The 16,245-nt window shown below is 43.6% G+C and overlaps 1 protein-coding gene across 1 annotated transcript in view; it reads left to right on the top strand.

The window, feature by feature from the left end:
- DNAAF8 (dynein axonemal assembly factor 8) overlaps positions 1–16,245 on the top strand; it is a 1,006,155-nt gene that overhangs the window by 689,570 nt on the left and 300,340 nt on the right. The window contains exons 23-24 of the mRNA XM_086939618.1: positions 1,961–2,014; positions 7,511–7,680. Coding sequence (XP_086795744.1) covers positions 1,961–2,014; positions 7,511–7,680 — 224 coding nt within the window. The remainder of the gene's footprint in view (positions 1–1,960; positions 2,015–7,510; positions 7,681–16,245) is intronic.

Raw genomic sequence — 16,245 nt, 5'->3', positions numbered from 1 at the left:
GCCATCACAAATGAAACCCCGCCCTTCTCTCTCCCACAGGGACCAACCCGAGTAACAGGCCCGGAGGAACCATATCCCGCTGACCCCGGAAGTCCCGCCCCAAAGGCAGCGCCAGCACAGGATAAAATCGGGGATCAAGGACAACACGCCGTCGGAGTTTCGTGGCAGGACCCTCTGGCTGGAGACGGAGAAGGAGAGCAGACGTGCGAGGAAGACGTGTGGACAGAAGAGTGGTGGAGTCCCAAGGAGGTGGCTGGAGAGCGGCCGTAACTCACTGGAGAGTTACGGCGGACCGCATGAGTGCCTTTTGCCTTCTTTTTCCCTACTCATTAGGAGTCCGTGTTAAAGTCCCTGTAAATAACCCCTCTCTCTCCATAGTCTCACCGCCCCTGCACTGTAAAATACGTATATAGCACCTCACACAAAGATCCCGTCCGTTACTCGCACGTCCCGCCTTGGCACCCTCTCTATTTCCCGACCTGTCTTCCCTACTCCCGGTACCCTCCTTCCCGCACCGTCTCTTTCCGCCCCTTCTTGCACTACCCGGGTGACGGTGGACAGTTTGTCCCTCGCTGACTGCTGGATAGGACTAACGGTCCCTTGTTTTTTTTCCTCTCTTCCGGTCCTCCTTGGATCCTCCTCGTCATCGGAGCCATCCCCGGACTATCGGAGGACGCCAAGAAGCCCCGAAGAACCGAACCGGAGGACATCACCTGGAGCTTCTCTTTCTGACTGTTGGAACTATCCTTACTGTTCAACCTTAATAAAAGACCAGTATTGCTCACTACATACGGCCTCCTCGCCTGCTTTTCCGGCCCGCTACGCTCACTCCATCACACGAAGATAGGTACTTCTCTTTAGAAGAGAGAGGGAATCAAAGGTATAATAGCACCTTATTAGACCATTACAGAGACCACATCCCAATAAAGTAGGCCAGAAGTGAAGGGACAATCACCCAATCAGCCTCAGTACGGCTATATTCGGACCCAAAAGCACCTCCTGTAGAGCAAATCCCTGTTTATTTGGAAGAGGCTGCAGAGCAGTAAGTTAAATTGAGGTAAAACTACTATATAGGTTAATACAGAGGAATTATTTTCAGCTCCCTGAGCAAACTTCAATTTTTTCCACTGGAATGCTTCTAGTTAACTGATTTAAGAAGTCTTTTTGTGACATTTTGTCTTAATTTGTCTCCTTTACTTGTTGGCACCATAAGGATGTTACTTACCTTACCTTTTGCAAGTGCCAAGCCTCTTAAGATCAAAATACTTCTTCTGGACAGCTCAGGGCAGAAGGTATCATATATGTGGACCCGACAAACAACTCAGTGGAAGGCCAGATTTGTGTGTACGGGGCAGAGGTGAGTAGAGGACAGTAAACTCAGACCTGATACAGGACATTGAGCAGTGGTGGGTACTATGACCCAATCTCAAATTAGAGGGCAGCATCTCTTTTTCCACCTTTCAGAGTTTAAGGCACAAGTGAACATGTGGGACAAGGAATTGATGGTCCTTATCAGTTAGAAGGCAGAAAACAAGAATGGATGGGTCAGTTTTCCTGCGCGGTAAGGAGAATGTTCTAATTGACGAACTTGAGAAGGGGAAAGTGCGGAATCTTGATGTGGCAGCATATGTGTCCTTAAATCAAATCTTGGTTTGTTAATTGCATTTTCTGGTTGCCCTTTCTGGTGAATAAATGTGATCCCCTGGACTGTGATAATTCATGTGCTTCGATAGGATGAAGGTGCTCATTTTCTGATTTAAGAGGGTGCATCTGCACATCTTTAGATCTAATAGGACAGGATTGGTAGTTGTGCCCTTTTTCACAGACTCTGGATCACACAAGGTTGCATGCTGTTTGCTACTGGTTTGCCGGCTTTTGTACTCTTTTTCCCTAAGTAATGTTCCGGCCATCTTGAGTACCCAGAATCTGTTTTTAAAACCTCTCCCCTTTTCTTTTGCAGGAGAAGAAACTCGCAGAGGTGTCTCTGAGTCCATCTTCAGCTACATGTTATCAGGTGCGACATTCACTGGCATTGTGGTCCCCAATGTAAAGCTACAGCTGTGCCACAGTTCAGCGGTGTGTCAGTTGTGAACACACTTAAGCAATCTACTACATATCAACGCAAATTTTCATTTGCGCTCATGCAAGTTTAAGCTGACTTTAGATGATTGTGAAAAATCTGCTTCCATGTATCATATTAGTAGTAGTATGTGCATAATCTCACAGGCATAATTTATTTCTCAATCACATGAATATCTAACGAGATGTCATATGGAGAGGTTTTGGGCCCCTAGCCTTGTCTGAGATAGACCTGCAGAATGTGGTGAGGGCCCCTGAGGTCCCATATCGCAGAGCTAGTGATAGGCTTTTAGACTGAGTACGTGAACTCTACCCTGCAAGAGTTGTAGGGGCCTGTGTTACACCCCTGCTTTGCGCCCTGGATCTGGTAGCCAGGAGTGGTGTACAGGATCGAGTTCCTGTGCAACACAACCTACAAAGAAAAACCATTATTGAAGGATTTAACAAGAGCTCGCAAATAGTTTAAGCATTAGATCGTGGGGGCAGGAAAAGACAGTACTTTCTGACAGTCCTTGCTTTGTATGCAGGCGCCCAAAGTCTTTCTTAGGAGACAGCCACTGGTGCAGCCGAATGTTGGCATTGATGAATAAAAACGTGGTCTGTGGCGCCTAGGATAAGCGCCAACTCTCTGAGCACAACCCCTGTGAAACGAAATCCGTTTCTATGTTCAATGCGTAGAATGCCAAAAAATAAAGTTTAAACCAAAATTGTATCAACCTTCTTCATGTTTTATTCACATGGGTTTCTCATTATTGATCACGAAGTTTCATTTCCATAACTCATATCTGAAATCCACTTTAGTATATGCATTATAACATCATTTCCCAATGCATTTCGGACAAACAGTCCTTCATCAGGGGCATCCTGAAAAACAATAATCCAATCTAAGTATGATCGACCGAGACAAAACCAAACATATAAATGCATTCAGTCATATCCATTACTAAGTTGAGCAATATATCTATCACTTCTAAAACACAAAACCAAAGTGATAAATAATACAATTGTATAGTTCCCGAATGTGTGTTATCCCGAAGTTGTGTTATGAGATAAATGAATTTTAGGTTGACTGACAGGTAAAGCGAACCCAGTGCTATAAAGAAAAGTGCCCAAAAACTCAATGGTGATTGTTCGTGTAAAAACCACGTGTAAAGTATAACCACAAATTATATCCAAAGCCAAACAAGATCGTGCGAGCCTCGTGTCAGTGAGTAGAACTTACAGATAAAGTTGAGCAAGATCCCGCGTCTCACTCGTGCGCCCTTCGCCGGTGATTGTGAACGACGTGTGCCGTATATACGGAAGTAAAGTGAATGAAACTGACAGCATAGAAAGTGGACTTCTCAAGTGGCGGCCATCTTACAGTAGTTCCGAAGAATGATGAAAAAAGAAACCGTAAACCCGTTTAGAAAATAGTGCAGAAACTACAAATAATCAGATCTCTTACATAAAATAACGGTTCTGTATACAGTGTGAACTTATGGGGAGATAAAACATTTCAGTTAGTTACTCAAAATAGCGGAACCAATGAAACAAAAAAATGCCGTTCTGAACATAGTTCTCTACAGATAACATGTAAATTCCATCCGGTCATTAAGACCGGATGGTTTCATGGATTGAAGATATTTTATCCAGTGGTTTTCACGCTGCAACAAGAAATTGTTATTGTCTCTGTCATCACGCTTAGTAACCACTTCCACAGCAGCGAACCTGAGTTGGCTAATGTTGTGTCCGCTGTCTTTAAAGTGTAAAGCCAAATTAGATTTTACATTCTCAGTTCTTATATTGCTTTTGTGTTCGTTAATTCTCAATTTCAATTTGCGAGAAGTCTTTCCAGTGTATACCAATCCACACGGACATTTAATGATATATATTACATTCTCAGTGTCACATGTTGCATTAAATCTCAATTTTATGTTGGTGCCCTTCATTGGGTGTTTGATAACAGGACCTTTGATGAGGTTATTACAGTTTTTGCAATTGAGACAAGGTTGATTTCCTTTGTACGTGATGGAGGAAATGGGTTTAGGGTTTTTTATGATTTCCTTCAAGTTGTTGCCTCTTTTGTATGCAAATAGCGGCTGGTCACGAAAGATATCATTGAAATCCTGTTCTTTGCTGATAATCGGCCAGTGCCTTAATATTGAAGCTCTGTATGCCTTTGATGCCTCTGAGTATTTTGATACGACCACAGGTCTTCTGACATTGTCCTTTTGCTTTGTCGTCAACACATCTTGACGTTTCAATTTATCACAGCGTTCTTTGGCATTGGCCAGAATGGTTCTAGGATACCCTCTTTGCTCAAAACGTTTTAACATGTTAGATGCTTGTTCTTCATATTCGGAAGTGTCAGATACAACCCGTTTTACCCGGAGGAGTTGCGAGAATGGAAGATGATTCTTCAATGATCTCTGATGGTAGGAACTGTAATGAAGGGTATTGTTTTTGTTTGTTGCTTTTCTGTATAAATTGGTTTCTAGATGATCACTGACTCTTGTAATTCTGACATCCAAGAATGTAATTGTCTGTTGGCTGATTTCAGAGGTGAATTGAATTCGATCATTGATGTTGTTGAGATCTGTTAATGCCATTGTTAGAGATTCCTGATCTCCTTGCCATAAAACAAAAATGTCGTCTATATATCTCAGGAACATCCTGGCATGCACATTCCAAGGAGCCTGGTTTAAGTATTGATAAATACCCACTCTGCCTCCTCTTGATGCCACCCCATGCCTCTTTGTTCCGCCACCCTACACTTTCTGCTTTATGAGTTGAGAGATTAAGGGCCTGGTCGAAAAGGGGTAAAGGGTCGAAAGGAGAGAGGAGAGGTGTGTCAGCTCCCTGGGGCCGTCTCCACATTTGTTAACATGGCTCCAGGGCAGCTGTCATCTTTTCCATCCCTGTGTTGCATGCTGAAAGCTGCGGCTACAGATAACTGGGTCAGCTAAGTGCTACACTGGCCCCCTGTTCACAGTTGCATACCGCGTCCTAGGACAGCTGTCTGCCGTTCTGCACTTTTATTGCGGGGTGAAGTAGTCTCGAGACACTTTAGCGCAGTCATGGCAATTGGTAACAGGGATCTGGGAAAACTTTCATCTGTCCCAAACATTTATGGCCCTCGGCATTTTGTGGGCCACAAAGGATCAGGGTGGGACTGTATTACAATAAGTGTCCCAGGCCACAACGGGCGTTTGTGCCCGTTTTGCGCATCCCAGGGGAACTTTGGTATTAGTGAACGGGGCACAGACGCTTGGGCATCCCCTTCAGTAATACCGATTGTGTTGGCGCACTTAAAGTACCAGCGCTACATTCAGGGGTCGTCTCCTCATTTGCATAGGGGTGTGTCCTATGCAAAACAGAGAATTCCTTTGCCTCCGCGCCCGCGCCATATGACATGGATGCAGTGGCAAAGAAGCTCTCAGGGGTGCACTCACATTGCACCACCTTCTAGGTGGTGTAGTGAGTGTGCCCCTTAGAACAGTCCTCTGGAGGAGAGAAAGGGTGTCCTATGGACCCCCAGACATACCCTTACAGGCAGGTGCAGTCACTGCCTGCACCAGCCTGCAAGGGGATCTTTAATCCCACTTTAAAAGTGCAGACGGGTTGCCGCCTGCACAGAGTAAACACGGAGTAGCTGCCAGCCGCCGCCTCGTATTTTCACATGAATGCACTGCCATGGGGGCAGTGCGAGTTGGTGCCTGCCCTGGGGGCAGCTTATACATTGTAATAGGATGCATTTTCATTGTTTGCGCCAAGCGCAACCTTTTCAACGGTGCACCGAGCGCACCTTTTAAAAGGTGTACCCGGCACAAACAATGACGATGCGTAAAAAGGCCGAAGGTCCTCTGTGAACTTCTCTAAGCTTTTTATTTATTTTGTTTTCCTTTTCAACCTCTCCTCTCTAGCCCTTGAGCATAACAGAGGGAGAGGCCAAAAAAATTACCCCAAATAGGTTATGGGTGGGTGGCGAGCTAACTAAATACCCGCTTGGAATTTGGACACCGCATAGAGGGATACAAGGGGATTACTCAAGACCTCCTGCTATAGGGCATGGTGCAGGGCTTTGGCAATGCATGGGGATTCAAAGCATGCTTTCGCCGCTGGGTAAAGCAGGGAAGGAGCCTGGACTGGCAGTGGGACAGTTTTAAGCCTCTCCTGTATTATGTATTTGTTAGAACCACCTTCGCCAATAAGAAAGTAGGTGGAGGTACTCGATGCCCCTCCCCACTGAATGGCTCAGCAAGTGTAGACAATGTGTCCTTGTCAATTAATGGTCAAAACAGGGTACACAAGTTCCCCACTATGCATACTGGGGGTGTCTTATGCTGTAATTGTCTTATCCTGCAATCTGATAGCCAGGAATCCTTCTGAAGGATTCCGGGCAATCACATTCTGGAGGGTGAACTTTAGATATGTGGGAGTTGAGTTTGAACAAATCAAATAAAGGTGGCAATTTTCGAGAATAGTAACTGAAATATACAGCACTGCCAAATCCAAGTAGGATCTCCCATTTTGTTCAATAACTCAAAAATGGCTCCACAAAAATTCAGCAAGGAAAGGGCACTGAATGACGGAATGGCCACTGTGCCAATACATTTGGTGAATTTTTGTTAAGTTGGAGTTGTTCGGTGTAATATCTTTTATCGGAAATGTTATGTTCTTTGGAAAAGTGACACGTTTTGGTTCCCCTTATAACCTTTGGACCGTATGAACAATCTGCACCAAATTTGGCACACTCAAGGCATGATGTTTGGCAATTTTGGTGCACACTAGTCAAGGTAGTCACAAAATTATTAATGGGGTATAATTGTATTTCCTTGAACTGAGATGTCAACCTTAACCACAGAGGTAGGACTGCTCCTTTGTACTGAGAAAATATGCTGACATTTTTAATATAAATGTGTTTTATAAATTCCAGAGTTAGATGTCCTGGGATTCACTGTTCTGTACTTACTGCCACAGTGTTTCTAGTCATTTAAAGTGATACCCTCAGCAATATGAAGTAATAATATAAAAATGTTTTGAAAAAGTGGTTTAATTAACTATTGAAGTATGGAAGCTCATGTGGCGCAAGTAATTGCCTCATCATTATAAGCTTCAGCGAGCTCAAAACTTTACTCACAAACACATCTAACAATAAAGTAAAATGGTATGAGGATGGTATGACCTGGGCTTAGTGAAGCAAGAAAAACTGCCTTTTTTGCGAACCAATGCATGTACAAGAAATGGAAACAGAATTTAAATATTGCTTGCTTAGAAATAGAAAGTGTTTGGGATATTTTACCATTTATGTGAATCTGCAGAAAGTATCCACTCCTGAGAACAACTTGTTGCATGTATATAATTATTCCCTCTTAAACATCAGGTGTTTTAAGCTTGTAATTTGCATGAATGATGAGTCTTAATATGTGTCCTATGGATTCTGTGGCAGGGCCTCAGCTTATTTGCACGGTGCTGCTGATGAAACCTGGAACATGGTCCCGCAATCTGCCAAAGATCCTCCGGAAGCTCAAGCTTGAAAACTTTGGTCTGGTGGCAATGAGGCATGTGAAACTGGACCCTACCTGTGCATTGGCGCTTCTCCCGCCAGAAGTCTTGCAGGTCTGTGTACTAGAAGCGGGGTAATAAGTTACAGTAGGACTGTCTGTGACGCCTGTAATTTAGTGGTATATCTTTTTGAGGTAGATATGGGCTCGGTTATTCCTGGGACTAACAGGGTGAAAAATTGCCCTTGTTGTCCTGTGTCTTCCCGATAAGTTTTGAGTGTTTCATAATCCTTATGTGGACACCTACATTGAGAGTTTGGTCCAGCATAAATTAATATGTGAACAACCCTGCCAAAAAACCCTAACATTTCTTTAACCCGCATGAAATATACATATATTCCTAGACTAATAACAAAGGCTTGTCAGCTTCTAGGCAACTTATATCCAGTTTTCAGGAGCAAACAGAAAGCGAACATACGCGTTCAGGCCTGTCCACAACCCATTCCAATAGAGGAAAAACAGCCAGTGCTGCTCTCAGGGAACATTGCGATTGTTCAAATTACAGAGCTGTCACATGAAGATCTGTCCTTGCATTTGCTAGACTCTACAACAGAGACTCTGACTCTGCAACTTGTTTATTTGAAGGCCTCTAATCATTTCTTTCTCTTTCACCTTGGTTTTTGAAAATCTTTTATTGCATTTTTAGATACTTTCATATACATATAATACGTTCATATACATATACCTTTTAACTTTTCATAGAAGTAAACAGTCCATGCCTAAATAGAGTCTTGTTAAATGCTTCAACATTTCTGGGGACATTCACATTTATGTGTAATCCTTCAGTGCAGATAATTGGGGTACTACAAAATGTTCACTTACACTGACTGCCACGTTTCAACATCAGCCTCAAGTTAGCTCACTTTACTTATATCTTTTTTATGTTGTTTTATTTCCTTTTGTATTCCTGTTGACTTCCTTGTTTAGTGCTCCCACCAGCTTTATTGTTTTAGGTCACTTGATTGTGTTTTTAATGTCACCACTTACCTGGTGTTGTTCCTTGTAGACAAATCTTGTATTGCAGCTGCCTGGCCACCTCCCTGCCCCTTGACATCACCTCGACCAAAAATATTTGCCCTCTGGAAAATGTGTAACAACAGTGGTCCCATGCAAGTTTAGAATAAAAAAGTAATAATATAGACACAATGGAACTATATTTGTTTTAGAGTGATTTGTCCAGCCGGACAGTGATCACAGAAATTTTTACTATATATAATGAACAACGACAATTCTCTTACATTCATCAAAGAGTGAGACACAAGCCTGTGCCTTCACGCTTACAATTCGGCAAGGTGAAAGGAAAGGGAGAGAAAGAATCTTAGGCAGAAAGTGAGCGATTTCTGTTAATTATAGCGATGACAGAAATTCAACCACACCATAAATAGCATATCTCAATGAATATACACATTCATATATGGTGCGACAAGAGGTCGACGACGTTTCGATTCCATAGCCAAAATACAAGGAATCATCATCAGGACACAAAGTGTTATGCCTAAAACCTGTTCTACACAATAGCCTAGGGAAAAAAGAAATTAGGAAAATTTAGTCAAAAGGAACACAGAACAGAACGTATTTGGTGACTTTTGGTGAGTCTAAGTGACTACATGGTCCATAAGGGAGCAGAATACAACACGCGTGATTTTGAAGAGTGAATACTTTTTCTAAAAAGGGGGTTCCCGAGTGTCTACACGTGAGTGACAGCTCCTTAAGTGAAAAACCTGATGACCGACGTGATAAAATACTGGAATGGCCAAACGAGTGTCAGTGTAGTGCCCGGTGGTAAATTTATGCGCAGTTAGTCCAAGGAGCATGGGGGGCTGAAGTTTTACCTGTATGGCAATTGCCTGAAAGCCCTGACGTCTAGGTGCAGGGATGGCGCCAATCATGGGTTTGGTCTGGGCTGAGGAGGGAAAGAGATCCGGTCAGTAAGGATTCGACTGGGTGGATCGGGTCGGTAGACCACGTCCGTGGACTTACCCAGGTCCTATTGTTGGTGTACTCGGGAGAATGGCCGATCAGTTGTACTTCCGAAAACGGAGGTGCCTCGCCTCTCTGTGTGTCTGGAGAGAGAAGGGGAGGCGATCAGACAATGTTCGCACTAACAGAGGAGCTGGCCGGTTAGAGCTGCACTTACCGGAGGAACAGGGAGGTCACCGGTGAAGTTCAAGGATGTCCACAATGGGGCACTGGGTATTAATACAGCCGCCAAATAAGGCACGGTAAAGCGAGCCTGTTAGGAAGGACACGAAGGGTCATAATTATAACCTGTGTCGCGGTAGAGCTAAGATAGCGCCTAAGGAGTTAGTTCCACTTACCGAAGGCTTCGCAAAGTCCAGGATACCAGCAGTGTGGTTCCGCGTTGTACACGGAGGGCGAGGGAGGGGAGTATAAACCACAAGTGGTTGAATGCTGATAGGTGGGCAGAAAGTTAGAAATAATCGAGGGACTAGTGGCGGCGGCCATCTTGGGTTAGGTGGTTGATTTACTAGTAAACAGTGAGGAAGGGAAGGGAATAAACGTGGCGGGCATCTTTGAATATGTGGTGGATTGCATGCAAAAAGTGAAGTGACATCCATGAGTGTTTAAAACATCCTAGTCAGTGAGAAATTATTAAAACATCCTGATAAATTGACCCATACAGTTCATATGACAATTCAATGGACCAGTTTACAGTAGGCTAGTCCAATCTTCCTGTAGATTGAGTCCTGTGTTGAGACTGTTAGTTCTCAAAATCCACTTAAGTTCCTCTTTGTTCAGCATCCGAGTGAGGTCACCTCCTCGCGGTGGTAAAATGATCTGGTTGATCACTGTCCATCTCAGTTGATTCTCAGAATGTCCTTTTTCCAAGAAATGTTCGACCAATGGTGCATTTGCTGTTCTGCACCTTATTCTGCTGCTGTGTTGTGATATCCTGAGTTTAATTTTTTGTTTCGTCTGACCAACATAAATCATGTTGCAAGGACACAGAATTGCATAAATCAAGTTGCAGCTGTTGCAGTTGGTAAAAGTCCTGAGAACATTCCTAGTTTCATTAAACACAAATTCCTTAGTCTCAATACAAAAATCACAGACAACACAAGCACCGCATTTGGAGTGGCCTATCAAGGGAGGGAGACCCCACAGATCGTTCAGAGTGGTGTTAGTTTTCTTGGGAGGTGGTAGTGCTGCCCTCACCAATTGGTCTTTTAGATTCTTGCTGCGTTTGAAGGCAAAAAGGGGTTGATCAAGTGAGAGATCGCCAGAGTTGAGAATGTGCCAGTTTTTTTTAATGCTTTTCTTTATTCTGTTTGAGGCAGACGAGAAGGTCGTCACGCACACCAGCCTGTCTGACTCTTTTTTGGCCTTTGGTTCAAGCAATGTCTCACGTGGACAGTACCACGCCCGGTCATGGCATTTTTTATCAGTCTTTTTGGATAGCCTCTAGACCTGAGTTTGTTAGCTAGGGTATTTGCCTCCCTAAAGTAATCAGTTTTCTGAAAGCAGTTTCTCCGTAGGCTCAGAAACTGTGAATATGGCAGACTTTCTCTGAGAGCCCGGGGGTGACAACTGTTATAGCATAAGAGCGTATTTCTCTCAGTGGGCTTGCGAAATAGTGAGGTGAATAGTACTCCCTCATTATGTTGGATGCATAGGTCCAGGAAGGGGATGCTGATTTTGCTGTGGTCTATACTGAAAGTTAGTCCATGGCAGTTATTGTTCAGCCAGTGTATAAAGGTGGGTAGAATTTCCACCGGACCTCCCCATATCATAAAAACATCATCGATGTAGCGTTTCCACATGAGGAGGCCCGAGTGGAATGGGTTGGTGGCAGGGAGGATGGTGGTACATTCCAACCAGTCCATGTATAGAATTGCCAATGTCGGAGCAAAAACCGCTCCCATAGAAGTCCCTTTGTTTTGCTGGAAGTATTGCTCATCAAACATAAAGTAATTACGAGTCAAACATATTTCCAACAATTGCATTATGAAAGAAGTCGGTACTGGATGTGGTCGTGGCCGTTTGTTGAGTATTGTCTCCATAACAAATAGTGAGTCCTTCTGGGGAATGTTAGTATATAATGACTCGACGTCAAGTGTACAAAGAGTCTGTGATTCAGGGTCAAAAGGTAGGTTTTCAATGAGGTTGATCATACTCATACTATCCCTGACGTAACAGATGGTGTTAGGTACAAAATCTTTCAAGAAGAAATTCACATACTGACCGAGAGGTTCCAAGACTGAACCACAGCCCGAGACAATGGGTCGGCCTGGTGGGTTATCTTGTCGTTTGTGGATCTTGGGTAATGTATAAATTACTGGTATGCGTGGGTGGTTAACATTCAGGAAGTTAAATTCATGTTTTGAGATGAAGCCAGTGTCTAAAGCCTCAGAGGTAACCTGTTTTATCAAGGTTTGTAGTTCCTTGGTGGGGTTAGTGGGAAGTCTGCTGTAATGATCTGTATTAGACACCTGGCGAGAGAGTTCTGCCTTGTAACTATCTACATTCTGTACCACGATACCACCCCCTATGTCTGCTGGTTTGATTACAAGTTCATTCCTGTCTCTTAATGTTTTGATAGCCTTCCTCTCATCCAAGGAAATATTGTAGGGAATGAACATATTGGTGAGGTGGGGTTCAGTTCAAAAACTGAACCCCACCTCACCAAAGATCACTACCACACCCTTCAGACCCCCATCCACCTTTCTACCTTCGGCGAATATGGGACCACCTCCCAAGAAAACTAACACCACTCTGAACGATCTGTGGGGTCTCCCTCCCTTGATAGGCCACTCCAAATGCGGTGCTTGTGTTGTCTGTGATTTTTGTATTGAGACTAAGGAATTTGTGTTTAATGAAACTAGGAATGTTCTCAGGACTTTTACCAACTGCAACAGCTGCAACTTGATTTATGCAATTCTGTGTCCTTGCAACATGATTTATGTTGGTCAGACGAAACAAAAAATTAAACTCAGGATATCACAACACCGCAGCAGAATAAGGTGCAGAACAGCAAATGCACCATTGGTCGAACATTTCTTGGAAAAAGGACATTCTGAGAATCAACTGAGATGGACAGTGATCAACCAGATCATTTTACCACCGCGAGGAGGTGACCTCACTCGGATGCTGAACAAAGAGGAACTTAAGTGGATTTTGAGAACTAACAGTCTCAACACAGGACTCAATCTACAGGAAGATTGGACTAGCCTACTGTAAACTGGTCCATTGAATTGTCATATGAACTGTATGGGTCAATTTATCAGGATGTTTTAATAATTTCTCATTGACTAGGATGTTTTAAACACTCATGGATGTCACTTCACTTTTTGCATGCAATCCACCACATATTCAAAGATGCCCGCCACGTTTATTCCCTTCCCTTCCTCACTGTTTACTAGTAAATCAACCACCTAACCCAAGATGGCCGCCGCCACTAGTCCCTCGATTATTTCTAACTTTCTGCCCACCTATCAGCATTCAACCACTTGTGGTTTATACTCCCCTCCCTCGCCCTCCGTGTACAACGCGGAACCACACTGCTGGTATCCTGGACTTTGCGAAGCCTTCGGTAAGTGGAACTAACTCCTTAGGCGCTATCTTAGCTCTACCGCGACACGGGTTATAATTATGACCCTTCGTGTCCTTCCTAACAGGCTCGCTTTACCGTGCCTTATTTGGCGGCTGTATTAATACCCAGTGCCCCATTGTGGACATCCTTGAACTTCACCGGTGACCTCCCTGTTCCTCCGGTAAGTGCAGCTCTAACCGGCCAGCTCCTCTGTTAGTGCGAACATTGTCTGATCGCCTCCCCCTCTCTCTCCAGACACACAGAGAGGCGAGGCACCTCCGTTTTCGGAAGTACAACTGATCGGCCATTCTCCCGAGTACACCAACAATAGGACCTGGGTAAGTCCACGGACGTGGTCTACCGACCCGATCCACCCAGTCGAATCCTTACTGACCGGATCTCTTTCCCTCCTCAGCCCAGACCAAACCCATGATTGGCGCCATCCCTGCACTTAGACGTCAGGGCTTTCAGGCAATTGCCATACAGGTAAAACTTCAGCCCCCCATGCTCCTTGGACTAACTGCGCATAAATTCACCACCGGGCACTACACTGACACTCGTTTGGCCATTCCAGTATTTTATCACGTCGGTCATCAGGTTTTTCACTTAAGGAGCTGTCACTCACGTGTAGACACTCGGGAACCCCCTTTTTAGAAAAAGTATTCACTCTTCAAAATCACGCGTGTTGTATTCTGCTCCCTTATGGACCATGTAGTCACTTAGACTCACCAAAAGTCACCAGATACGTTCTGTTCTGTGTTCCTTTTGACTAAATTTTCCTAATTTCTTTTTTCCCTAGGCTATTGTGTAGAACAGGTTTTAGGCATAACACTTTGTGTCCTGATGATGATTCCTTGTATTTTGGCTATGGAATCGAAACGTCGTCGACCTCTTGTCGCACCATATATGAATGTGTATATTCATTGAGATATGCTATTTATGGTGTGGTTGAATTTCTGTCATCGCTATAATTAACAGAAATCGCTCACTTTCTGCCTAAGATTCTTTCTCTCCCTTTCCTTTCACCTTGCCAAATTGTAAGCGTGAAGGCACAGGCTTGTGTCTCACTCATTGATGAATGTAAGAGAATTGTCGTTGTTCATTATATATAGTAAAAATTTCTGTGATCACTGTCCGGCTGGACAAATCACTCTAAAACAAATATAGTTCCATTGTGTCTATATTATTACTTTTTTATTCTAAACTTGCATGGGACCACTGTTGTTAGATATAACGTATGTTACCCGAGGTCCTTTGCTGACTGACTGGGTGCCCTTGTTGTTTTCTGCTCTGGAAAATGTGAGCACACAGCATAGGCACGCAGCAGGAAAAGTGTTGGTGCTTCAAAGTGGCCCATCTGCATCAAGGAAGTGCATGAGGAAGTGTATCCACAGTTAATACTTTGTGCTAGTCATAGTCCTGCTGTGCAGACGAAAACTGCTTTAAAATCCTGGCACAGTAGAAGTGCTGAAATTAGTAGCTCAACGTCCTCCTCTTGAATGCAAGATACCAGGAGTGATAACAGTTTACTATCTTTCTAGTGGACTCTCAAACCATTCCATTGATGTTGACAATGAAGAGCACAGGATTAAGACGAGGAATATAGAGGTGGAATAGATTCCATCTGAAGGATTGGTAGAATGCTAAAAAATTAAAACAAGACACCATATTGATACAGACTAAGGCTGTGTGGTGAGTTAGGTGGTGGTATGGACAGCATATAAGACAAAGGTGATGTGGGAAGTAGTATCATTTATACCTATACAAATAAAGTGTACACAGGGTCAATGAAGAAAAAGAGAGGAACTTAAACTTAGATTGCATCACTGACCTGAAGCACAGAGAGGTTTACCGATTGCAGAGGCATGCAAAACAACATTTTATGAATAAAGAGAAATCGCTAAACAAAATCCTGGTCTAGTTCAATAAAAAAGACCATCAGTTGAAAAATTCAGTATTTCATAGATAACACTAGATAAATAACTGAGGAAGACAAGGAGACAGCGGACATATTTATAGGTTAATGCGAAGGGCTCTTTAAGTTCAAACGGTTGCAGAGTTGCTAAGACTGAAGACCCTGAAAGATTTCCTGTTGAAAACCCTTGCTGAAGTCCAGGGAGCTACGATCACAGAAGACAAAGTTGCCCAAGCAATAAACTGGCAAAATGCTTTTCCCAAGTGAGTTTCTCTAAAGTTGTTAAATAAAGAGGGGATACACCCAACCATGACATGCTGGCAATGTTAGAAGGGTGCCCAAATAAAATTAGACTTCCAAGAGATATGATCCAAGCAATAAAAATGATAACCCCATTGAGGTGATGGCTCCATGAAGCCAATATTTTCCATAAATGTAGAGGTAAAAATTGCCCCAGTATTGGAACTTTCATAGATTCCAATGCTTGGTATCATTCCCCGTCGTCGGACTGGGAGTCTCGGTAATAAAAAATATCATAGCAGTAGGTACAAAAGAGAAAGGAAAGGCCTAGGCCTCATTCCCTTTTGTAACATATCAGCCTCTTTTTGTAAAAGAGACCAAACTCTAGGCGTCAGCCAATCAGAAGAGCCTCACCCTTAGAACCTTCCTGAAGGAACCTCAGAGCCTCAGATTTTCTACCGCACGTTGTGCTAGGGAGTCTCCATTGAGCTCTGCTCTATTTCTACTCTTAAAAGCTCATTTCTACAGCTATTTCTTCAGGATTTTCTTCAGATTTCTTCAGGAAACTCTTTCTTCATCAAAATGTCTGAGGTTGAGAAGAAAAAAGCCCTTTTCAAACCCTGTTCCACCTGTGGGAAGAAAAGGCTGTTTGTGGAAGACAAACACAAGGATTGCATCTATTGCCTGTATCCAGATCACAAGGCAGAGGCCTGTAAGATTTGCCGCACTCTCTCCGCCAAGACCTTGAGAGATGGGGCTGGAAGGCTTCTTACATGGTTGCAGAGGCAGAAAGAAAGGAAACATGGAGTTTCCAGTGATGAGGAGGAATCGGTGTCCTGTGCTTCTTCTAGAAGGTCAGTGAAAAGGGGTAGAGGTTCCCCATCTTCCTCTACTGGGCGCCCCTCTAAGGCTTC

Source organism: Lissotriton vulgaris, chromosome 10 (assembly GCF_964263255.1).
Source record: "Lissotriton vulgaris chromosome 10, aLisVul1.2, whole genome shotgun sequence".
Lineage (NCBI taxonomy): Eukaryota > Metazoa > Chordata > Amphibia > Caudata > Salamandridae > Lissotriton > Lissotriton vulgaris.
This window is presented reverse-complemented; position numbering and strand designations above follow the sequence as displayed.